Genomic DNA, 25,008 nt, shown 5'->3' with positions numbered 1-25,008 from the left:
TTCTCTAATGTGGATCTCTCCACAGATGCTGCCAGACCTGCTGAGTATTTCCAGCATTTCTTGTTTTTATTTAAAATTTACTCCCTGTGACTTTTCCGGTCATACTTTCCCTAAAGGAAAAATTCAAGAACTCAATTCAGATAAAGTTTATATTGTGTTTTTCTTACTAAAAAGTGATTGTATGTATGTATTTGGCTTTTTATATATTTGTAATTTTATGCATAATATAATGTGTATGTATATGTGAGACAGTGGCACAGACAGAAACAAGTAAAGATTCAATTGAAACATGATGTACGGTACAGTTCACAAACCTGTGACAGCTTGACTTTACATTTGAAGTTCAAACCGTCTGTTAGCAAAAATGGAATGCATAGAATTGGAGGGAACCTTTTGACATGGGTAGGGAATTGTTTGAGGTAGAAGACCGTAGGGTATGTACTCCATTTGGTAGCATGTGACTAGTCATGTGTCCCAGGGATCTGTACTCAACTTTTCACTGTATTTATTAATGATTTAGATAAAGGAAGAGAGAGTTGTACATCTAAGTTTTCTGATGACATTGTTAGGTGGCACTCTAAGTAATGTAGAAGGGAGTAGAAAGTTGCAAAGGGACATTGATAGATTTAATGAGTGGGCAAAACCAGCAGATAGAGTTCAATGTGGGCAAGTGTGAGATCATCCACTGGACCTAAGAAAGATATATCAGGGTATTTTATAAATGATGAGAAGCTGGAAACAGTGGCGGAGCAAAGAGATTTAGGGGTCCATGCACAGAACGTACTAAAAAAATAATGGACAAGGTCAATAAATTATTGAAAAGGCTAATGGAATGTTGGCCTTCATCTTAGGCGGCTGGAAAACAGAGGGGTAGAAGTTATACCATAGTTGTATAAAGCTCCGGTTAGACTGCATCTGGAGTACTTCAGTTCTGGGCACTGCAGTCCAGGAAGGATATATTGACCTTGGAGGGGGTGCAGCACAGAGTCACCAGAGTGATGCCAGGGCTAAAATGTTAAATTATGAAGACAGGCTACTTGAGACTAGGCTTGTATTCCCTTGAGTATAGAAGTGGGAAACCCCTCGAACTGTATCGTTAATATTCTGAATTGCTGTAAATGTAAAACTGTAATTGACATGACAATTGAGAAACGGAAGGGTTGGGAAGAAACTCATGACAGTATTGAAGGAAACTGATCTCCCTTGCAATGTTTGTATTTTTTGGTGCTGTTTGGAAACTGTTTGGCAATGTAATTTTTACAGATTTTTATGAATAAAGTATATTTTGGAAATAAAAAAAAAAGTATTCCCTTGAGTATAGAAGGTTAAGTCATTATTTAATTGAGGCATTTAAAATCATTAACGGAGTTGATATGGTAGATAAAGAGAAACTATTTCCTCTGGTGGAAGAGTCCAGAACAAGGGGGCATAACCTTAAAATTAGAGCTAGGCTATTTTTGTCAAAAAGAACTTCTTCACACAAAGGGTAGGGGAATTCTGGTACTCTATTTCTACCCCACTCCTTCCCCCCCAAAAAAGCTATTGGCTAAGTCAATTGAACATTTTAAAACCGAGATTGTTAGATTTTTATTAGGCGAGAGTATGAAGCAATGTTGAACCAAGGTGGGTAAATGGAGTTCAGATACAGATCAGCCATGATCTAAATGAATGGCGGAACAGGCTCAAGGGGCTGACTGGCTTACTCCTGTTCCCATTTTCCTATTAGATATTTTTCCAGTGGAAAGATAAGATTGTGTATGTGTTTTTGAAAATTATTTGAATACAAACTAGATAATGCATTTGAGTAAGTCTTCAATTAGGTTGGATATTGAACCCATATCGATGGCGATAGGAGAGAGTTCCTGCAGTTATTAGAAGGCTGTAGCCCTGAGTGTCTCCAGATCTTATCGGAGATGATGGGAATAGGAGAGAGAGAGACATATTGGAAAATTTATGAGGGGTAAATGGGCTGGGATATACAGAAGAGAAAGGAAATTGAAGTGAGGAAAGACTTCCAGAAGGAGGAATTGAAAGTGGAGTCAGAAACAAATGGAAATACGGAGACAACAATAAACCATATATTTGACTAACAACTTCAGAGTTCTTTGAGGATGTAACAAGCAACGTGGATAAAGGGGAACCTGTGGATGTGGAGTACTTGGATTTCCAGAAGGCATTTGACAAGGTGCTGCCTCAAAGGTTACGAAACAAAGTAAGAGCCCATGGTATTGGGGGTAACATATTAGCATGCATAGAGGATAGGTTAGCTAACAGGAGACAGAGAGTAGGCATAAATGGGTTAGCAAGCTGTAACTAGTGGAGTTCCACAGGGATCAGTGCTGGGGCCTCAACTATTTACAATCTATATCGATGACTTGGATGAAGGGACAGAATGTATGGTTGCTAAATTTTCTGATGACACAGCTAGATAGGAGAGTAAGTTGTTCAGAGGACATAAAGAGTCTGCAAAGGGATATAGATAGGTTAAGTGAGTGGGCAAAGATTTGGCAGATGGAGTATAATGTGGGAAAGTGTGAACTTGCCCACTTTGGCTGGAAGAGTAGAAAAGCAATATATTATTTAAATAGAGAGAGATTGCAGAGTGATCTGGGTGTCCTAGTACACAAGACACAAAAAAGTTAGTATGCAGGTACAGCAAGAGATTAAGATGGCAAATGCAATGTTGTCATTTATTGCAAGGGGAATGGAATATAAAAGAGATTTTTGCTACAGTTGTACAGGACATTGGTGAGACCGCATCTAGAGTATTGTGTACAGTTTTGGTCTCCTTACTTAGGATATAATTGCATTGGAAGCAGTTTGGAGAATGTTCACGCGACTGATTCCTGGGATGAGAGTATTATCTTATGAGTAAAGGTTGGACAGGTTAGGTCTGTATTCATTGGAGTTTTGAAGGGCGAGAGGTGATCTGATTGAAACATATAAGATCCTGAGGGGACTTGACAGGGTGGATGTGGAAAGGATGTTTCCCCTTGTGGGAGAGACTGAAACTAGGGGGCACAGTTTATAAATAGGAGGTCTCCCATTTTGGACAGACATGAGGAGAAATTTTTTTCTTTCAGTGGGTCGTGAGTCTGTGAAACTAAAGGCCTGCTCAGGTCGGGGAGGAAGAACCCGACCGGAACCCGACCGAACCACAGTGGACCTGAGCCCGACCTGGCCCGAGTCCCTCCGATTTTGCCCAGCGCCCACCCGACCCAAGCCCGACCCCACTCCAACCCGACCATCCCTTTACTTACCTTCCTGACGCCGAACCTGCAGGAAGCTGTAACACATGCGTGATGACGTCATAGTGATGTCACTCGTTCACTGCGCAGACTCAGTTTCGTCCCAGACTCCCAGCTCAGGTAAGTTTTTTTTTTTTTTTTTTTTTTAAATTTCAATACTTACCAGCAGAGCACTTACAGTGTGTGTCCGGACCCAGCCGGACCCGGAAGAGGGGCCTGACCCGATCCGAACCCGATGCATGTCGTTGTGTCCCATTGGGTTCAGGTCGGGTAGCAGGCCTTTATGTGGACCTCTCTTCCCCAGCGAGCGATGGAGGCAGGATCATTGAATGTTTTTAAGGCAGAGGTAGACAGATTCTTGACAAACAAGGGAGTCAAAGGGTATTCGGGGTAGGCAAGAAAGTGGAGTTGAGTCCGCCAACAGATCAGCCATGATCTTATGGAATGGTGGAACAGGTTCGAGGGACCGAAAGGCCTACTCCTGCTCCTAGCTTGTATGTATGATTGTATGTGAGCCATTCAAAGAGAGATAAAAAGTGGAAGGTAAATAGTCAGAGGAGGAGTTGAAAGTGTTGAAGAGTAGGAGACAAAGGGCTGAATTTTACCAGCCCCTCAACGTCGGAGTTGCGGTCGGGGGTGGGGGCTCCTGTATAATACTTGCATGACCCCCAGGCCGAGAAGGCCCTGCCGCATTTTCCTGGTGACGTGGGCTCGGTGCGGCCCTTCATTTACATATTAAAATTAATTAAAACAAAATGCAAATAAACGTATCTGATCCCGGTGGCCATCCCACGCTGATTTTACGTCCGCCAGCCACAACTCGCGCGCCTTTTGGAGTTCTGAGGCGAGGGACTGGTGGGGAGGGGGGAGGACTGAAATTATCAGGGTGTGGAGGGGGAGTGGGAGAAACACTTCTTATTGGCTGTGGGGATGGTGGGAAGGGATTAAAGGGCAAATGCGAAGAGGTTCAGGGAGGAAAGTTTGGGTTGGGACTAAAATAAATTTTCTGCATAGTGGCCTGCAGCTTTTAATTTTTTTAAGAAAATGAACAATAATATCTTTTTAAAATGTTTGCTAAGGGCTTGAAGCCCTTTAAAAATGGCACTGGAGCCTGCGCAGTGGCGCCGGACGCCATTACCAGGGATGGAGCGGCCACCCCCGATGACATAGAGGGGGCAGCACTCCGCCTGCTCAATTTAAATGAGCCACTGCACGTAATATTGTGGGGGCTCAACGGCGGCCGATGCGCACGGGCACGCCACCAACATCAGAGTGTGCAGTCGCGATCTGTGGCGCACTCATAAAATTCAGCCCAAAGAGACAGTTACAGGGAAGAGCAGCCCGTTTTAGTTTTCTAAGTAATGCCACGAGAGGGAACCTTGTTTTTATTTGATTCAAAATATTTGGTTCCATAATTTTCCGTTGAATATTACAATTGAAATGATAGAATTGTGAAGCAGTTAATTTTGATTGTTCTAGATAATCTGAAATACCTGAATTTTAAACGCTAATCCCTCTTGAGTGAATTCAGCAATTTTGCATTCATAGCAAGCAGAGATGGGTCAAAGATTTGGCATTATTGTAGCCATATCTCCAATCTGCACTGTCTTTGAGCACTAGTCCCCATTGGGAGTGTGAGATCAGTAAACTTATCGTTATACTGATTTAAATTTTTTTGCGTTTTGGAAAAATAAAATGGTTTCAGTTGAATCTAGTATAAGCTACTTATTTTGAGAGTTCATAACTAACATTCCAGTTCAAGTCTTGAAAACCAATTCACGAATAATGGATTCCTTTTCGTAAACTGAAAGGCAGCAAAACAGTTGAGCAATTCTGATGGCATCATTAGCAGTTCATGTCCAAGCAGGTTTTATTTATCCAAATTGCTTTGCTGTTTTAATTTTTCTGCAAAGTATCTGTTAACTTAACACCTTATACATATTATAATTATCTTTATAAGATTTTTTTTTTACTGTTGCAGTGCTGCAGTTCTGTGGCTATTTCAAAATGCCTCCTGAGCTAGGTCCTTGAGGAATAATCAAATTTATGACGTAGGATCGAAAGCTTTACTGAATTTTCTAATGTGGAACATGTAAAACTGCTTGCAGGCAGTTGATGGGCTACCTCACTCCCACGTGTAACTGTTCACAAGACATGCTTCCACATCGCCAGCTTGGTTCTTATGTACTTTCTTTAGTAAATATTTTATTAAATATGTATGCTGCTTCAGCTTTCCAATTGAGAGGGTTAGGGAAAATATTGCAGGACAATCTATATTGCAGAGTCAAGATGGTCTATTCTGACTTTAGTGAATAGACATCTTTTCCTCATGGGAGCAGAAACTCCCTATATTGCATTATAACCTACTCTCTGCCCCAAACATTATTTTCAGCAGCAAAAATTACCACAAGAATTAGCAGTGAAGTTAGTGTGTTCCTACTTTTGGGCATGCTGTCGGAAGCATTTCTAAGCCAGGTGTAGCATAATCGCATGCAGAGTGAAGCTGGCTATGTGCACTCTCAAAGATGTGCTTTAATGCCAACCTCAGGCCAGTGCCAGCTACACCAGTCTAATTTTTTTTCCATTTCCTGTAACCTCTCTGAATTAGAATGCTAGGTTGAGATGAATTGTGGAAATTATTGTGCTGCTGATATTTCACAAATGCGTTTCACATAAAATCTTTGCATCTGGCTGAATCCAAGTCCTATAGGTGACATGACAGCTTACTAATTCACAATGGCACCCAGTCCCCATGATGGCTGGGTTGGAGATTTGAATGCACATTAAACAGGAAGCAGAGTCCAAATGCATTAGGCCAGAGGAGAGATGGAAACTGTCTTAAAAGAAGTGCATTAGAACAAAGGTGTGAGGAGTGGTAAAGTCTGTAGAGCAACAGGGGAAACATAGTATGCCTGAGGGAGCATTGGAAATAGAGGTGATCAGATAAAAGTTGGGGAAAGGAAAAGTGCAGGACAGAATTGTAAGAAAGGATAGAGCAGACTAAATCAATTTTTTCAGTGAAAATCCATGGTTTAAATAGTTGTCCTTCCCAGAGTGTTTACAGCAACCCTTTTTTTCTCATCATTTTTCTCCCTCCTGGAGACATTCACCCTTGCTGGGAAATGGTTCACAGTTGCCCTGTTGTTCTTTGTCAAAATTCCTATAATTTATGTGAGCTTTAGCTGACTTTCAACTACAAGTTGAAGCTTGGGGAAGTTTTTCCCGGCAGGGGGAGGCAGGCTTGAATGCGTGCAGGGAGTTAAATCCACTGGAAGTAACATCAGGTTAGGATCCCAACATCATCCTGCCCACTTCTGGGTTTCACCAGGGTGGGATTGAAGGTGAGCGAGGAACCCTTTGGATCTGTTGGGTAAGTAAGTAAGGTACTTTAAAAGCAAATTAAGAAGTGTTTTAACCCCCAATTCTGGATTTCCCAGACCTATCAGTAACTTGCTGCCAGGGTCACTGAGGCGAGTGCTCAATGGGAAACTGGCAATCTGAGAAGGCTTTGATCAGTCACGCTGAAGCGCTGCAGTCATGGCCAGGTGAGAGGCTTCTGTTCATAGCACTTCTTCTCTGAGAGAGTGCTATTATGTTTGATAGGTGATTGCTGACTTCTTGGAAGACATTTCACTCTCCTTCAGCTACACTTCCCTGCTGCTAGCCTTCATCAGAGCATGAGAACAGAATCTGCAGCTGGGGGCAAGAGAAGCAACACAGCCACCAACAACAATGCCAGCAGCAGCACCAGCTGCCTTCTCCTCCTCTGCCTGCCCCTCCACAGGGCAGAGAGGATGAACACGGAGATTCAGCTAGAAGGAGGCGAGAACCCCAACACAGGGCCTACAGGCAGAGGATCAGCTCTCCCAAAAGCTCTGACCACCAGTGCCTCAGGAAGCTCTGGCTCCTATGGCAGGTCGCTGCTGACATCTGCAGCCTCCTGGAACAAGACTCTTTCCCAGTGGACCAAGTGGGTATGCATTGCCAGTAGCTGATAAGGTGCCTGTCACTGGAGGTTCCACCATCCCCCCGAGGTCGCTGCCTCTTGCCACATCATGTGCTTAGTGCCTGATTGAGGGAGCCAGCACAGAAAGGGGGGGAGGGTGGGGCAGCCCCTGAGAGCCATCCTCCTGCCCTTGCTGCTGACACCCCTCCCTGTGACCCCCTCCAGCCCTGACACACCTGTGGCTACCGGTGGGTGTACTACTGGCAGCAGCCATTGCCTCTGCAGTGGCGCTGCTCAGTGAAGAGCTGCCGGCCTCTGATTGACAGCCAGCTCTAAGAAGGGGTGCCTAATTGGCACATAATGCGGTGGGCCTTCCCCAGAGGAGGTGATGCAGGGCTCTCGCTGGCTGTTCAGCCGGTGGCCGAGACCCCTGTCGCCCACATACAATCAACCCCCCAACCCCCAGTGTGTCGAGCTTGGCACCAGAAACTGTTATGCCACTCACTTTTCCTGTCCTCCTGAGGTCATGGAATCTCTTGGTACACTGTTTCCAGGTTGGAGGGAAAACACTTCTACTGCTGACTTTCTTGGCCTACTTGGTTAGAGAGGTTTCCCTCTTCCTCCCATCCTTGGGAGAGCTCACTGCAGCCCCTCAGACCCCGCAGCAAGACCTCCCAGGTAAGCAGCTTTCCCAGATTTCATCTCCATTCCTGTGGTTGCTGCAGCCTCAAAACTCCATTCTAACCAAGCCAGGGTCCCTTTAATTAGAAATACTTCCTTTGACAGAATGGACGCGTCATCTCGGCTGCCCTCCCTTCCTGATTGGCTGGAGAACCCAGAGGTGGGATGCTAATGCTGTGGCTAAGGGAAAGAGCCAGAGCTAAGCTTGCAAATTAGAAAATAGGGCGCCCGACCCGCAAATGGTCCCGCTTTTCTGACCGGGTCTAAGTCCACAAACTTCTGCCCCTTAATTTGGTATTCACATGCAAGCATTTCTAGCAGGAGCTGTTGTGATCAGGACAACTTTTCCCTTCCTCACTCAGGGTGCTGAGGCCAATTGTGGCAACACTATTAAGCAAAAAGCAAAAAAACTGCAGTTGCTGAAAATCTGAAACAAAAATCAAAGATCCCAAAAACACGACAGGTCAATTAGCAGCTGCAAAGGGAACAAATAAGTAAATGTTTGCTGCAGTGGCTGAGAGTGCAGTAGAAGTCTTATAGCTCTGTGACTGGATCAACTTGCTAGAGCATTGGAGGACACATTTGAACTGTACCTGCTTTAATTGTGAAAAGGACGTTCATTATTTGCCAGGTAGAACAGGCACATTCAAATAAATAGTTTAATCCTTTCAATAAAATAGATAATTAAGGTCTGCTAATCTTCATACAGTGCAATTTCAAGGCTCATGAAAAATCTTCAAAGGAATAATAAAGGGGTATTAAATAGATATTAAAAAATCTAATATTGTGCTTTTAGGGATTTTGAGTTTTTTGAACGGTGACTTGATGGCCATCATTGGAGGAATGGGCTTGGAGAAGTGATTGAACTGAACAATCTAAGGAAGCTGCATTGGACACCAGAACACAAGAAGTAGGAGCAGGAGTAGACCATATGGCCCATCGAGCCTGCTCCGCTATTCAGTATGATCATGGCTGATCTTAGCCTTCAACTCCACTTACTCACCTGCTGCAATATCCCTTGATTCCCTGAGAGACCAAAAATCTGTCTATCCCAGCTTTAAATATACTCAGCGATGGAGCATCCACAACCCTCTGACTTAGAGAATTCCAAAGATTCACAACCCTTTGAGTGAAGTAATTTCTCCTCATCTCAGTTCTAAATGATCAGCCCCTTATCCTGAGACTGTGTCCCTGTAGTTTGGATTCCCCAACCAGCAGAAACAATCTCAGCATCTACCCTATCCAGCCCCTTCAGCATCTTGTATGTTTCAATGAGATCGCTTCTCATTCTTCTGAACCCTAGAGAATGTAGGCCCAATTTACTCAGCCTCTCATCAAAAGACAACCCTCTCATCTCAGGGCCAACTTAGTAAACCTTCGCTGTACCACCTCCAATGCAAGTATATCCTTTCTTAAATGTGGAGACCAAAACTGTGCACAGTACTCCAGATGTGGTCTCACCAAAACCATGTATAATTGTAACAAGACTTCTTTATTCCTGTACTTCAATCCCCTTGCAATAAAGGCCAACATGCCATTTGCCTTCCTAATTGCTTGCTGTATCTGCATGCTAATTTCCTGTGCTCCTTGCACAAGCCCACCCAAGTCTCTTTGAACATCAACACTCACAAGTTTCACACCTTTTTAAAAAATATATATATATTCTGCTTTTATATTCTTACTACCAAAGTGAATAACTTCACACTTCCCTACATTATACTCCATTTGCCATCTTGTTGCCCACTTACTTAACCTGGCTATATCTCTTTGCAGCCTCTCTGTGTCCTCTCCACAACCTACCTTTCCACCTACCTTTTGTATCATCAGCAAACCTAGATACATTAGGTCACTTGAAATTGCAACTGTAAACATGCTAATGCCGATAGTGAATTCACCTTCCTCATAGATTCAAGCTCAGAATGACAAGTCATATTGCATATTTGCTAGTGAATAATTGTACTGTACAGTTTTCCTTTGATATCGATTTGCTTCTTTTAAGACTTGATTTTTTTTTTAAAGGTGACGATGAACAAAGTGACTGGTTCTTTGAGGGTGAATCTGGTGGGGCATGTGGTATTGCAGGGATCATTCCGTGGTGGGAGCAAGAGGATGCTCTGGAACTGGAGAGGGAACTGCCAGATCCGGTATTTGAGAGCATCTTAACTGGCACCTTCCCTCTCCTGTCGCAAACAGCCCAGAGAGGTCAGTACAATTCTTGCTTCCAATTGCAGGTGTGAGGCTATGAACTAATTTTATTTGTTTGCTTGACAGGAGAGTCACCAATGGTTCACATCTGAAATTTGAAGCGTTAGACAGTCAATTTTAGGATATTGGAAATGTGTTAACTTGGGACTTTTTTTACCCTTTTCGTGCCTTTGCCAAGTGTATAATTCCTCTAGGAAGGAAATGGATTGAGTAGATTTGATAGAATCAATAAAATGAAGCAAAATAATAAGTGATTTATATACAAAGAGAAAAGGAAGATGCCTTCTTACCATATTTCAAAACTTGCATGTTGTTTAAAACTAATTGTATGTTTTGTTAAAATGTTTAATATTTTATTGTTTACAAATGCATATCATGTTATCAAAATGTTTTCTGCTTTTAGGTGTAGTCTAGTTTCATTTAAAGCCCTTTTCTGTACGTAAGCCAATTTTTGTATGCAAGTTCTTACACTTGCTGTATAACAATTAGCCCTTTAACATACACTTTTCGTAGTTTCTCGACCTAAAGTAGAATTCTACTGTGTGTAATAGGATGGATGAATAAAATTGCTATGACTAAACTGAATATAAAGAAAGAAAGAATTTGCATTTATATAACACCTTTCATGACCTCAGGACATCCCAAAGTGCTTTGCAGCCAATGTAGTATTTTTGAAGTGTAATCACTGTTACAATACGCTCTACTCTGGAGGGCTATAGATGCTCAGTTGTTGAGTATATTCAAAACCGAGATCGATGGATTTTTGGATACCACAGGAATTAAAGGATATGGGATAGTGTGGTAAGGTGGAGTTGAGGTAGACGATCAACATGATTGTATTAAATGGCAGAGAAGGATCAAAGCGCTGAATGGTCTGTCCTGCACCTATTTCTTGTGTTCTTATAATTTAGGAAATGCGACAGCCAATATGCCCACAGTAAGTCCCACAAATAACAATATGATAATGACCAGATAATCTGATTTTAGTAATGTTGGTTGAAGGGCAAATGCTGGCTAGGACACCAGGGAGAACTCCCCTCCTCTTCAAAATAGTGCCATGGGAACTTAGACATCCACCTGAGAGGTGGTTCATCTGAAAGATGGATCCTCCGACAGTGCAGCACTCTCTCAATATTGCACTGGAGTGCCAGCCTAGGATTTTGTGCTCAAGTTTCTGGAGTGGCTTGAATCCACAACCCATTGCCAGTGAAGCGAGAGCGGTACCCACTAAACCACAGTTGACATGTTATATATGATTAGACTTGCATATATTACGAGCAGTGGCTAAACTTCCATGATGAGGCTGTTAACCAATTCTTGATCTGAAAAAAGAGGAAATCTGTAAATCTTCAAATGGGAAAATTTGCAGAATAAACTACAGAAAATAGTTACAATGATTAAGTCTTGAAAAATGGAACCTGAGGTGAAGAGCGAATTGAGACTAGATAACAATGTATTATCAAGTATGTAATCAAAATCTATATTTTGACCAAAAAGCCATCCACAAAAATAATACTGGATCTTGTGTTTAAATTTGTACACAATATGGAACATTTATTAATTTGGTTTTCTCTGAATAAATTTAAAATTATTTTTGATGCGTTTGATTTCTGTGCCAAAATATGAGTGCAGTTCTCAAAGTTAATATGTTTTCTTTTACCAAATCAGGACATTACTGTTGTCTATAAAAATTAACAATTATACTTATCAATTACTTTTTGCCTGACTGGCAGTGTTTTAAAGGGTTGAGGCCAGAGTGCATTCCCATGCCCCTTTTAACTAAAATAGCTGTCAGGAGGTCACATCAAAATCTCTTAAACTACGCCTTGTTTGATAGGTTTTCAAGCAAGTCTCACCCAACTGTCTGGAATGGCAAATAGAACTGGCAGAAAGGGACCCAGGAAGATTTCCACAAAAGTAAGCGCATTTATGCTTTTTCTTTGTCCTATATAGCTATTATGATAGTTTAGACTAGTACCTTACTGAATTTCTGTGATGGTGATGTTATAAAGACCTTGACCTGTGACCTCTGCCCTTTTTGGTCATGGTTCAGGTGGCCATCTATCTCTTGATCCCGATCCTACCTCCTTTCTGTCTCGCTTCATTGCGAGCCTGAGCATAGCTGGGATTTGTAGCCTATTTTCCAGTCTTATTGCAATCTCACTGTGGTGTTTTATAGGAGCCATTACAACTGATGGATTAGTTCTCATGGTATTTATGACATATGACGGACCCATGGTGCTACCAGCAAAGGGCATGAAGAAAGGGAAAAAATTACTACTGATTCCTCCTCCAAAACCTGAAAGGTGTTGGGCTTTGAATCATGTTGTGAAAAGTGTGCAGATACACAGTGCTGAGCTTATCTTTCTTTTTGGTCACTAGCAATCTATTCTAAAATTGTTCTAAGAGGCAAAGAAACTCGGTCTTATTGAGAATTGTTGTTGGTAACAGAAGATAACTAGCTGGTATGGTGTGATTGACCTATGCCAGATGTGTTTAACTCCAGAGGAATCATTTAAAGTTCTTGGCGTCAGGTACAAATTCTGTTGAAGTTGAGAGCAGAAGAATAGAATTAAAAGAAATATCAATTTTAATTAATATGTACTGACCTATTATATATTCTTAAAATAATGTAGCTCTTTTGTCTTTGTGCAATACTAGCTGGGTGCAAAAGTAAATTATCAAGTTAGAAACTTGTCTTTTTAATGTTTCACTAATTTATATGGATTAAGTATTTTTTGTTGCTTTGGAATGCTCTCATGCCCACGCACAATATAGCAATTTGAATTTTGATTACTTCAGTAGAAAATATGCAGGGAAACACTTTCAGTTGTTGGATGTATTCATGGCTTTGATTAATTACAACAGTTTTACCAAAAACCTCACATAAAATGAGTGGATATCTGGCAGTACATATTAAGTGTCACAGAAGCTTTTTCAATTATCTCTTATTCCTTTGCCCTAATGTATTTTATTTTGAATGTTTTAATTATAGAGCACATGTAGTCTTGGGAAATAATTCACAAATTTAAGAAAACTGTTTGAAGCTAAATTTAGCTAATTATGTTTCAATTTTATTTACTTTAGAATTAGAAAAACAAAAGCCTAAATATTCTACTCTTGCTTTATTTGGTTGCAGAAACTATATGGCACTTTAAGCCTTACAGAATTAAAACAGAAAATTGTCCAACTGTATCGGTAAATGGATTTGAGATTATGGGTATGAGTAAGGTAGCTTGTGCCAAAGTCTTGTCATAGAATTAGATGTCAAAATCTTCTTCAGTTTTAGATATATAGTTCACAGCCACTGGGTATGATTAATATGTACAATCTAAATCATTGAAAGTTCCTCTGTTCTTTTCGTAAAATACAATAGAGCACAAATCACTTAAACCATGGGAGGATAACAATTGGAAAATAATGCATCTTCCCTACCAATGAATTGTCAGTTATATCTAATTTAACCAAAATCAATTCATCTTTCTTGCATTAGATGAAACTACTTGCAATAAATCTTCACCTAATGTTTGATCCATTTTTTTGATACATCTACAACACTTTATTTTCAAGCCTGCAATCCTGCATTTTATATCTATGGAAATACATAAAGTCTTGGTTTTTTTTCTACCCATCAGAAGCTAACGTTTAGTCTGCAAGTCAGCAGTTATTTAGCATTTCATTTCCCCTATTTGTCCTGCTTTTGACCTTTTTGTTTCTGTTTTTAACTTCCTTGCATCTATCCTTTTTATGCTGTTTCTCGCTCTGCTTTTTTTTCCCCGAGTTCCTTCTGTCTCCTTTTTCTTTCCTTCTGGCATTTTCCTGTAATTTCTTTTTGTCGTGTATCTATCTTTCTTTAATCATTTTTTTTCCTTACCTGCTCTATTCCCTGAGGAACTGTCTGTTATCCTGTAGTCAAGCGGGTGAGATTAACTGGGTTGTGTATAACTGCTGTCGTCGTTGCTTCATTGGTCAATAAGTGGCCGGTCTATAGTGATTTGAGGTGACTATAACAGTTAACAGTTACTAACTGATTGACTAAACTTACTTCCAATTACAGTTCAGAACCTTGAGTCATGAGTGTTGCTGGGGTCATTAATGTAACTATTTTGTTGGCAGGCAGGGCAGGTGGGTCCTGAATCACTTGAGCTACCCAGCTGCTACAATTCATTTTTTAGCTGCTTTACTATTCTCTTTTTCTGCCTTTTTGCCCTTTTCACAGATTTGATCTTGCGTGTTTATCTTGTTTCCTTATTATAAAGTTTCTGCATTCTTTCTTTAAAAATATGATTCAGGTGAGATTTAAATTTGTTTTCTGATAGTTGTACAATGGTCCAAACTGAGTGAGATTAGATTCCAAATTCTCAATGTCCAGTTTATCTATAAGGCAGTTGTAATATTTATTTTCTGTAAAAAAAAAAATATATAAAATTGAGAGATTTTGGAAGCATGGATCGGGGAAACTGTTTCCATTGGCAGGAGGGTCAGAAACCAGATGACACAGATTTAAGGTAATTGGCAAAAGAACCAGGCAGAGCAGGGGAGAATTTTTTTATGCAGTAAGTCGTTATGACCTGGAATTCACTACCTTTCAAAAGGGAATTGGATATATACTTGAAAAGGACAAGATTGCAAGGCTATGGGCAATAAGCAGGGGAGGGCATTAATTGGATATTTCTTACAAAGAGCTGGCAGAGGCACAACGGGCAGAATGGCTCCTGTGTTGTATGATTTTATAAATCATAGAATGATGCAGCACAGAAGGAGGCCATTCGGATCTTGGCACCTGTGCTGGCTATTGAGCTGTCCAATTGGTCCCATTCCCCGGCCATGTCTCCATGGCCCTGTAAATTTCTTCCCTTCAAGTATTTATCCAATTTTCTTTTGAAAGTTACGATTGAATTATAGGCTTCCTGCTACTTTCAGGATTCAATTTAATCCAACTGGGGTAACTTGTCTGTGACTACAACAAACCACTATGGGTACAGATATATGTTGGTTTTAAGTGTAGCAGATTTATTAAGTAATTTATATTCAGTGCAAAGAAGTAATACATAACAAAGACAATGGTCACAGTCTGTTCCTCAGATCCTTGGCAGTAGCCCTCCGAGTGACTGTGGCATGGACTCTTTCTCTTGCTGTGTTCTGTTGACTGAAGATCCTCTTCTTCCTGTGGATTTTTCGCGCTGCTTCTTATGTTCAATAGCTGTTCTTTTACACCCTTTTTGGGCATCAGATCACCTTGTAGTTTGCCCAATGGTTAGTCCAGGTCCTGTGATGTCAGTTACTACCCTGCTCTAATTGGGGCTTAATCGATAAAACATTTTGCCAATAATTGAGTTAAAAACCTATGAAGAGTTCTATTCATTACGGTTGTTATCTCCTTGGACAGTATGAATTAGGACAGAAATTGTTTCTCTTTTAGCAAAGTTAAGAATGTTGTCAGGGTCACAATACTTTTTCTGCTGACTTTGTGTCACAGTGACTTCCAAAGTTCTACTGATATTGAATTTCTTACAAGCTTAAGACTTAGTTTTTCAACTTAATACTTTTAAATTAAAGCCCATTCTTTCGAGCATGATTCTTAGTTCATTAATTACAACTCAATCAAGGTCCATTGCTCTGTAATCATTGTTTTCTTGACAGGTTACTACTTAATACATTAATTTGATCAATACAGTTGCTGATACAAGAAAAAAAAATGACTTCTTTGGTCATGTGTTGGTATTAAGATGGCTTACTTGACCTTGTTAAGTTATTACAGAGATACAGTGTGAAAATGGTCAAGTTAAGCTAAAATCCAGCTACCCAAACCTACTTACAGAACCTCCTTCCACCACCCTTACAGGCCATGAATTCCAGGTCGCAAAAACACACACATCCTGCCTCTAGTTCTCTTGCCAATCACCTTAAATCTGTATCATTTGGTTACTGACCCTTTTTTTTAAAATTTAAAAATATTTTAGAGATACAGCACTGAAACAGGCCCTTCAGCCCACCGAGTCTGTGCCGACTATCAACTACCCATTTATACTAATCCTACATTAATCCCATATTCCTACCACATCCCCACAATTCTCCTACCACCTACCTATACTAGTGGCAATTTATAATGGCCAATTTACCTATCAACCTGCAAGTCTTTGGCTGTGGGAGGAAACTGGAGCACCCGGCGGAAACCCACGCAGTCACAGGGAGAACTTTCAAACTCCGCACAGGCAAAACCCAGAATTGAACCCGGGTCGCTGGAGCTGTGAGGCTGCGGTGCTAACCACTGTGCTACTGTGCTGTCCATTCTTCCACTGGAAACAGTTTCTCCTTATTTACTCTATCAAATCTGTTCATGATTTCAAACAACACCATCAAATCTCCTCTTAACTTTCTCTGATCTAAGAACAACCACCCCAGCTCCTCTAGTCTCTGCAAGGAACTGAACTCCATCATCCCTGGTACCATTCTAGTAAATCTCTTCTGCACCCTCTCCAGGACCTTGACATCATTCCTAAAGTGTGGTTCCCAGAATTGAACAAAATAATCCAGCTGAGGCTTGACCAGTGTTTAATAAAGGTTTTGTATAATTTCCTTGCTTTTATAATCTGTCTCTATTAATAAAGCAAGGATCCCACATGTTTTTTTAATATCAACTTGGCCTGACGTCTTCAAAGATTTGGGTATATTCACTTCTAAGCTCTCTGATCCTGCTCCCCTTTTAAAATAATACCATTTAATTTATAGCACCTCTTCTCATTCTTCCTCCCAAAATGTATCACTTCACACTTCTCTGTGTAAAATTTCATCTGCGTGTCTGCCCATTTCATCAGTCTACTTATGTCCTCCTGAAGGCAGTTACTATCTTATTCATTGTTCACTACATTTAATATGTATATATATGTATGTGTGTGTGTTATATTTTCCCCAGATGCCCTGCCAACGAAAACATACTCCACTTGTCCCATTTCATTCCCCATAACTACAGCCAACACTGTTTCTTTCCTTGTTGGTTGGAAACGCACTGATCAAGGAAGTTCTCTGGTACACATTTTGAGAATTCCTCCCCCTCTCTTTGCCCTTTATGCTGTTACTATCCCAATCTATATTACAATAAGTGAAGTTCCCCAATTTCACTACTCTATAGTGGGGCAAGTATGGACTAAATAAAAAGCAGCATGATCAAAAATAAGATTACATTGTTTTGTTGCGATGTGATAAGCTATGTTGTTTCCTTTGAAATTGGTGTTGACTATTAAATGAGGAGGTTCTTTGAAGAAAAGCTACAAATTTGGTAGCACATTGCAAAAGCACATAATGAATCCTATGAGTGTTGAAGGATTCCAACAAAAAGAAACTGAATTTGATGGTTCATTATGTATTTTGGAAATTGTCAGTTTCCGACTAATTTTGAGATTGTCGAAAGTACAGTACACCACAGACCCAACTTTGAAAGCAAGAGGAGATTCACTGTTCAAAAGGATTATTGCAAGTAATAAATTATGGATTGTGTAGCAACATCTATAGTTTTGATTGATAATTATGCAGTAGCTTGTTAATTCACTGATTTGTTTGAATCCCTGATTGCTTTGGGATATCTGTTTCATCCCATGAGCTTTGACTTTTCATATCGTTTTCATAAAATTTAATGTAAAAGTGCAGGTTTTACTAGTAATAAAATACTAATCGCAGCCAATCCGGTTTCTGCAGATAGTTTAGAATGATCGTCCTTTTTAGGAAACTAGAGTTATTATCTCAACATTGCATAGAAATTGTAAATTGTAAGACAATAGACTTCATTGGCTGAATGGTATGTTTTACGAATAAATTTCGGACACAGCCTGCTTTCCCTGAATTGACTATGATTTGACCTGTTCATGACTCGGAACAATGCTTCTAAGTTGTAACAGGTAGGATGTGTAAATGAAGGTTTAATCTTTAGTGCTCTACCCTATTTAACCACAATAGAAAGTATGAATATTGTGTAAATAACTGTATTAGAAGTTGCAAATGCTGTAAATAACCATGTTAAAAAGTGTGCATATTGAACAGTTCACACCTAAATATTATGAATTTTGCTTTACATAATATTAAACTAAAATGTTTCCTTTGCCATTTTAAAATACAAGTTTAATGTTTGATTTTTCATCTTGTATCACCGCTCCCAGTAAAAGAGCTGACTCCTAAATATAACATCTCAGTTGTCTTATTAGAGACAACTGAAATATAATCATGTTTAACTCAATTTATATCTGTTCAGCAAGATGCAAAAATGTGTCATTTTATTGCAAACGATTGAATGGACAAGCCTGCTAAATTTATCCTACCCTAAGGGATACCCAGACATCATGAATTTGTCGATGTCTTGTAAACAAATGTATGAGTGCTTTTCTGTTGAGAATGGACACATTGCACTGAAGTGAAGTTGTAGAAAAGAGTTATAGCAGTTTTCCAGCATGTGGTAAATGGAGAAGTGATATATTGCCTATAAGTAAATTATTGAGTCAATAGCTACTGTGATATCAAAATGATTTATTTTAGAAGTTAAAAAATCATTTGTTTGGATTGATTAGTATTCATTAATTATGCTAATTATATAGTGAGAAAACAGATGTTTTATAGAGCTAAGACCAGGAATAAATTACAGGTCCTATTTGTTTAACTAAAAATAGCAACATTGTATATTGTGTGCTACTTTTTTAAATATTTGAAATTCAAAAGATAGTTATGTTTTTGAATGTATGATAATTTTGAAATGGAGCAATTATTTCAAAATATCAAATAGGAAAAATACTCATTGGCTAGCTATGTAGCTGCATTGCTGGAAATCAATTTGATAAATGGGAAACCCATTTTTTATTCCACACGTGGACTTATAACATGCATATGTGTGGTATAGTTATTTGAGGAGGAAAGGATTCATTTGTGGAATGTCTTTGTATTTTGCATCTTGGTTTTTCATCAGTTTCATTTACTAAAATTATCTAAAGCCACAGAAAACAATAATTACTAAAGAGCAAATGCTAATATTCTCTTATCGGTATTAATGGAAATGAAACATGAACCTTTTTGAAATCCCAAAATATGTATTTAAAAATTGTGTTTTTGGAAAGGGCATTTAAACTCCTGGAATTGGAGTCTAAATTTAGATCTATTTTGAAAGGTACATACCTGAGGCTCAGTTGATTTTGAGTGTGTGACAGATTTCCTAAATATTATATGGTGTCATGATTAATGTAATAAAACCAAAATTTTGGGCATAATCTGTCAAGAGAAATGGTCTGCTTTTCCCATTTTCTGCATGTGTGAAGTGGTGTTCAAATTAGCGCATAGTTCTGTTTTGTTTTCTGTTTGTGTGTAGCCAATTTGATTTGAGTGTAAACAAGTGAGCGTGGCAGAGTACATTGCTGCTCCAATTTGTTTTGCTGTGGTGCGGGAGAACATGGGCCGACATTTGTGTCAGATCACTATCTTGATTGTGCCATCAGAAGAAGATGGCAAATGGAGGTCAGTAGTTTCTTATAAGGGGGAATGAAAATTAGAGGCTAAGTCACATACCTTAGTGATTGCCTTAAGTGCCTTTGAACATTTTGCGATATTATAGGCACTTGTTATGACCAGGTGAGGCAGGGGTCTAGGGCTCCTCTCTCAGCCTTTTCCTGGTTTGGCCGTAACAGGGTTTAATTTTTAAAACGACATGTTTTTAGCTTTCCCTCACTGCTCTCCAATTGTAATGGAGAAGAAATCAACCAGACAAGTTGTCTCAGATTTAAACAAGAAAGGTGTAAGTTTATTAACCTTAAAACTCTAAATCAGTTAAACTTACTAAGAATACGCGACGCAACCACGCTAACATGCATATGCGATAAACACACACACAAATCGAGACTGAGGAAGAGAAAAAATTAAGGTGGAAAGATTTTAAGTAATAGATGGAATTCAGTTACTGGTTCTGAATTGTATGTAAAGTCTTTGATTGAAGTTAAGTCTTGCAGTTCTCGTTGGGGCCCAGAGCGCACTTTCAAACTTATTTAACTGGTACCAGAAGGCTGCAGGAGTCTTCTGTCTTGAGGCTTGAGTTACTTCTGTGGGTCCCTGGAACTTTGCGTGAGAGAGAGACAGAGAGAGGGAGTGCTGTCTTATTGAAGTTCAATTGCAGTCTCTTTCAAAACTGTTCTGTGCTAAGCACAATTCAAAAAACCCCAGGTTGGCCAGCAGGTTAGTCATGTGACTAGCTCCTTGTTTGGAGCAGCCACGCCTGCGAGATTTGTGGATCCTGTCAAGCTTACCAAACACACTAGGTGGGGGTGGGGGGGTGCGGTGGTAGAGGGTAGAATGCTGGCTCAATGACCCTCAATGTCTCTTGATCATTACTATTGACAAAACCCATCTAGCTAATTGAATCAGGGAGTACTCCCATTGTCTATCTATGCCACTGTCCTTTAGAATGAAAATGTGCAGCCATGTTTTCAGCCACTGTTCTGTGGTCTTTTTAAGCAAGTTTGTTCAATGTCCAGTAACAGTTCAAAAATCGTTCCATATGACGAAATTATTATGTCTCATTTTGGCAGGTGTGGTTTCCATCACAGCTCTATATACATACAAGTTGTTGTACAAAAGCAAAATATTGCATGTGCTGGAAATTGAATTAAAAACAAGTGCTGGATTGTTATTTACTCAGGTTTGCCAGTTGTGAACTGCTCAGTCAGGAATGTTATTTAGTAGTGGTTGGTGTTTAGTTTAATAAATTGGTATTATACTGCGTGAAGGTAAAGTGGAGATTATCTCCTCAAGGTGATCTCTCCCTGCCAAACTGATGTCACATAACTGCAGTTAAATTGACAATTCTTGCATCACTGCAGAATAGAAGCTACTTTTGAGTAACACAAGAGACCAGAATTTGTTAGCATGGTAACAGCAAGTTTACAGCTTTCGTTGTTAGTGCATAAAAGCAAACAGCAATTTGTGGTGAGGAAGAAATATGGCATAAGTTGCTGGACAAGCTGGACCAGAACTTGCTGGACAATTTGTTTCAATAAATTGCTAGATTTGTAACATAAATATGAATTAAATTTACTGCAGAAAGTTAGGACTGGTATTTAATGATGTAATGACCCTTTTAATGATAAGATTTAGGTTCCTGCAATGCCACTCAACCTCTCCAGCCCAGAAAGGGAGCAGTTGAAACTATAGTCTCGTTCCTGCAGGTAATGAATTGCTCCTATGGGTTTTTAAATTTAAACTTTTAAATTTTTTTTTTAACTTTTTGTTTCTCTCTTTTAGTTCAATCTTTCTTTACTTCTCTTTATTTCTTATTCTGCACCTAATTTGACTCTAATTTGCCTTATTTTTTACCTCTCTTTGCTTAAATTTCATTGGTTAAGGAGATAGACTGCTGTTCCCTGGTCATTCACCAGGTCGCAGATGCCCTGTTGACTTCATACCTCCAGCAATTTGTGACACAAAAAAATTTCCAGTGAAGGGTCATAGAATCAGAATCAAAGCGGTGCAGAAGGAGGCCATTTGACCCATCAAGTCCATGCCACTCTCTGCAGAACAATCCAATCAATCCTGTTCCCCGGCTCTATCCCCATAGCTCTGCAAGTTTATTTCCCTCAAGTGCCCATCCAATTTCCTTTTGTGGCACAGTGGCGCAGTGGTTAGCACCGCAGCCTCACAGCTCCAGCGACCCGGGTTCAATTCTGGGTACTGCCTGTGCGGAGTTTGCAAGTTCTCCCTGTGACCGCGTGGGTTTTCGCCTGGTGCTCCAGTTTCCTCCCACAGCCAAAGACTTGCAGGTTGATAGGTAAATTGGCCATTATAAATTACCCCTAGTATAGTAGGTGATAGGGGAATATAGGGAAGGTGGGGATGTGGTAGGAATATGGGATTAGTGTAGGATTAATATAAATGGGTAGGAATATGGGATTAGTATAAATGGATGGTTGATGGTCAGCACAGACTCAGTGGGCCGAAGGGCCTGTTTCAGTGCTGTATCTCTAAATAAAATAAATAAAATCGCCTCCGCTTCCACCACTCTTGTTACCAGCGAGTTCCAGATCATTACCACTCACTGTGTAAAGAAGTTCTTCCTCACATCCCTGCTGCAGCTCTTACCCAAAACCTTAAATATGTGTCCCCTAGTTCTTGTATCATCAGCTAATGGAAACTGCTTTTCTTTGTCTACCCTATCCAAACCTGTCATAATCTTGTGCACCTCTATGAAATCTTTCCTCAATCTCCTTGGCTCCAAGGAGAGCAACTCCAGCTTTTCCAACCTAACCTTGTAGCTAAAATCCCTCATACCTGGAGCCATTCTGGTAAATCTCCTCTGCAGCCTCTCAAGGACTCTCACATTCTTCTTAAAGTGTGGTGACCAGAAGTGAATGCAATACTCTGGTTGTGGCCTAACCAGAGCTTTATAAAGGTTTAGCATAACCTCGCTATTGTTCTCAATAGCGTTTATGAAGCCCAAGAGCTCATATGCTTTGTTAACTATTCTCTCACTATGTCCTGCCACCATTAAAGATCTATGCATATGAACCCCCAGGTCCCACTGTCCCTGTACACTCTTTAGAACTGTACCATGTCATATGTATTGCCTCTCCCTATCCCTTTTGCCAAAATGCATCACCTTCCATTTCTCTGTATTAAGTTTTACTGCCATTTGTCTGCCCATTTTGCTGGCCGATCTATGTCCTGCTGCAGTTGATTGGTATCATCCTCACTGTCTGCCACACCTCCAAGTTTCGTATCGTTGGCAAATTTTGAAATTTTACTCTGTATTCCAATATCCAATATATCATTTATATATATCAAAAAAGCACCGACCCTTGGGGAACACTGCTACCATCCTTCAGTCTGGAAAAAAAATCTAACTAACTGGGCACACTATGTGATGCCCCCTCCAGCAAATTTTAGCCCCTTGAAGTATAATTAATTTTTCTAACGATACATATCCTGAACTGAACATGCAAAAAATACATTTAATAATGTGCTTTTAAGTTAATTCAGTAAAGAACCATTCTGATTTCAGCATGAAAATAAAATACTTATGAATTTAAATGCTAAATATACAGGTGTAAACTTGACATAGAAACTCTCCAGTTTTCTTTCAATATACCAAAACAATAACAGTAATATACCACATATGAATATTTTTGTTTGTGAAATAATTAAAAAAAAATTCTTTCATGGGATGTGGATGTCGCTGGCAAAGCCAGCATTTGTTGCCCAACCCTAATTATCCTTGACAACTGAGTGGCTTGCTAGGCTATTTCAGAGGGCAGTTAAGAGTCAACCACATTGCTATAGGCCAGACCAGGTAAGGATGGCAGATTTCTTTCCCTAAAGGACTTTAGTGAACCAGATAGGTTTTTACAACAATTGATAGTTTCATTACTGAGACTCTCTTTCAATTCGAGATTTTTATCTTTAATTTATTAATTAGTTGAATTTAAATTCCAAGACCTGCTGTTGTGGGATTTGAACCCATGTCCCCAGAACATTAGCCAAGGCCTCTGAATTACCAATTCAGTGACATTACCACTACGCTACCATTTTCCCCTATGGTACTAAGGCCCACACACTCTCACTCAATCCCCAACCTAGTGCTGAACTAGTCTGTTCCCTCACCTGAGTGTGATACTGAGGCCCACACACTCAATCCCCAGCCTAATGATGACAGTGGAATTGTAATTGAGGACAAATAGTAATTTGTGAAAAATGGGTCACAGTGACTGGAACCAGTCCACATCTGCACAGCAATGTAGTGTACATTTAAAATGAGTATTCACATCTAATTTAAATTTTACATAACAAGTTATAAACAAACTGCACAATGTAGACACTCTGGATTCAATTTATATCCAATGCTTAACACTGAGCAGAAGTCATTTGTAAATTTTTTGGGCAATCTACTTTGCAGGGTGTAAACTGTATCCTATGCATCTAGTATTACACAATTTGATCTAGATTTTCTTGAAAATTTAATGGCGAGTAATTTTGTAAAAGCAGAGATATTAAACGACATTACCCAACTTTGCGTTAGTTCTCTTATTTATAAAACAAATACCGAGCCCATTTGCAGTAAACTATGCATGCAGAAGCAGATTTTATTTCTGGAGCAGAAAAAAAATGTATTTATGGTACAGTTCCTATTAAACAGTCGGGAATGAAAGAAAATACATTAATCTGAAGGTAGGAGAGTTATTTACGGTGATAAACATTACATGATTGGTACTGGAGTGTGAAACAAAAAAGTCATCAAATTAAACTAATAAGACACCAACAGCCTTTCCATCACTCTGCCACCTATGGCTAGCACCCTCTATGGCTTAGCACCTCATCATGATGCAGAGGCAGTTGTGTATGTGAGTCTGATCAGGAGTCAAGGGCAGCTTGCAGGATCAAGTACACTTTTAACACACAATCCCTCTTTTTTAATTTGAAAGTTCCCAGATATTGCTGTTTACTTTCATATTAGTTGCAAAGAAGATTACTTGTCATGATCCTGTGCAAGTGGAAAAGGTGTCCTGCGGGTCTGCCTGCTAAAGGTTTGTGCAATTAGAAATGCAAACAATAAAACAAACCAACCTTCTGCACCATTATGGCCACAACACATTGAATCATGACAACAAGATCTTTCAGACCCATGGAGAAAACATAGATGTATCTCAGCCTTCAGGATGCCCACCAGTTTATTTGTAGACTTACCATACAGCTTTGTCACAACAAATATATTTTATCCTAACTGACTCATGAGGAGAAAGGAATTGAGGTTCAAGCAATATTCAAACTTAGAGATAACCTAATATAATATTCAGCTGGAAAGAATTTATGCTGTGCTCTAGCTGAGCAAGGATTACAGGACGAGGGTTTGAATAATATCCTACCAGTTTCACTTAACCTCTCCACTAACAGAAACACATTTTAGATATTGAA

At 39.7% G+C, this 25,008-nt stretch overlaps 1 protein-coding gene across 5 annotated transcripts in view; it reads left to right on the top strand.

Annotated features, from left to right (window-relative positions):
• Nucleotides 1-25,008, top strand: part of LOC137376453 (G patch domain-containing protein 2-like) — a 331,069-nt gene that overhangs the window by 38,206 nt on the left and 267,855 nt on the right. For all 5 annotated transcript variants that reach the window (XM_068045054.1, XM_068045052.1, XM_068045053.1 and 2 more), the window contains exons 4-5: nt 9,895-10,077; nt 11,918-11,997. In XM_068045054.1, coding sequence (XP_067901155.1) covers nt 9,895-10,077; nt 11,918-11,997 — 263 coding nt within the window. The remainder of the gene's footprint in view (nt 1-9,894; nt 10,078-11,917; nt 11,998-25,008) is intronic.

Source organism: Heterodontus francisci, chromosome 13 (genome assembly GCF_036365525.1).
Source record: "Heterodontus francisci isolate sHetFra1 chromosome 13, sHetFra1.hap1, whole genome shotgun sequence".
In the NCBI taxonomy this organism is placed as follows: domain Eukaryota; kingdom Metazoa; phylum Chordata; class Chondrichthyes; order Heterodontiformes; family Heterodontidae; genus Heterodontus; species Heterodontus francisci.
Note: the sequence above shows the minus strand (reverse complement) of the source record. Positions and strands in the feature narration are given on the sequence as shown.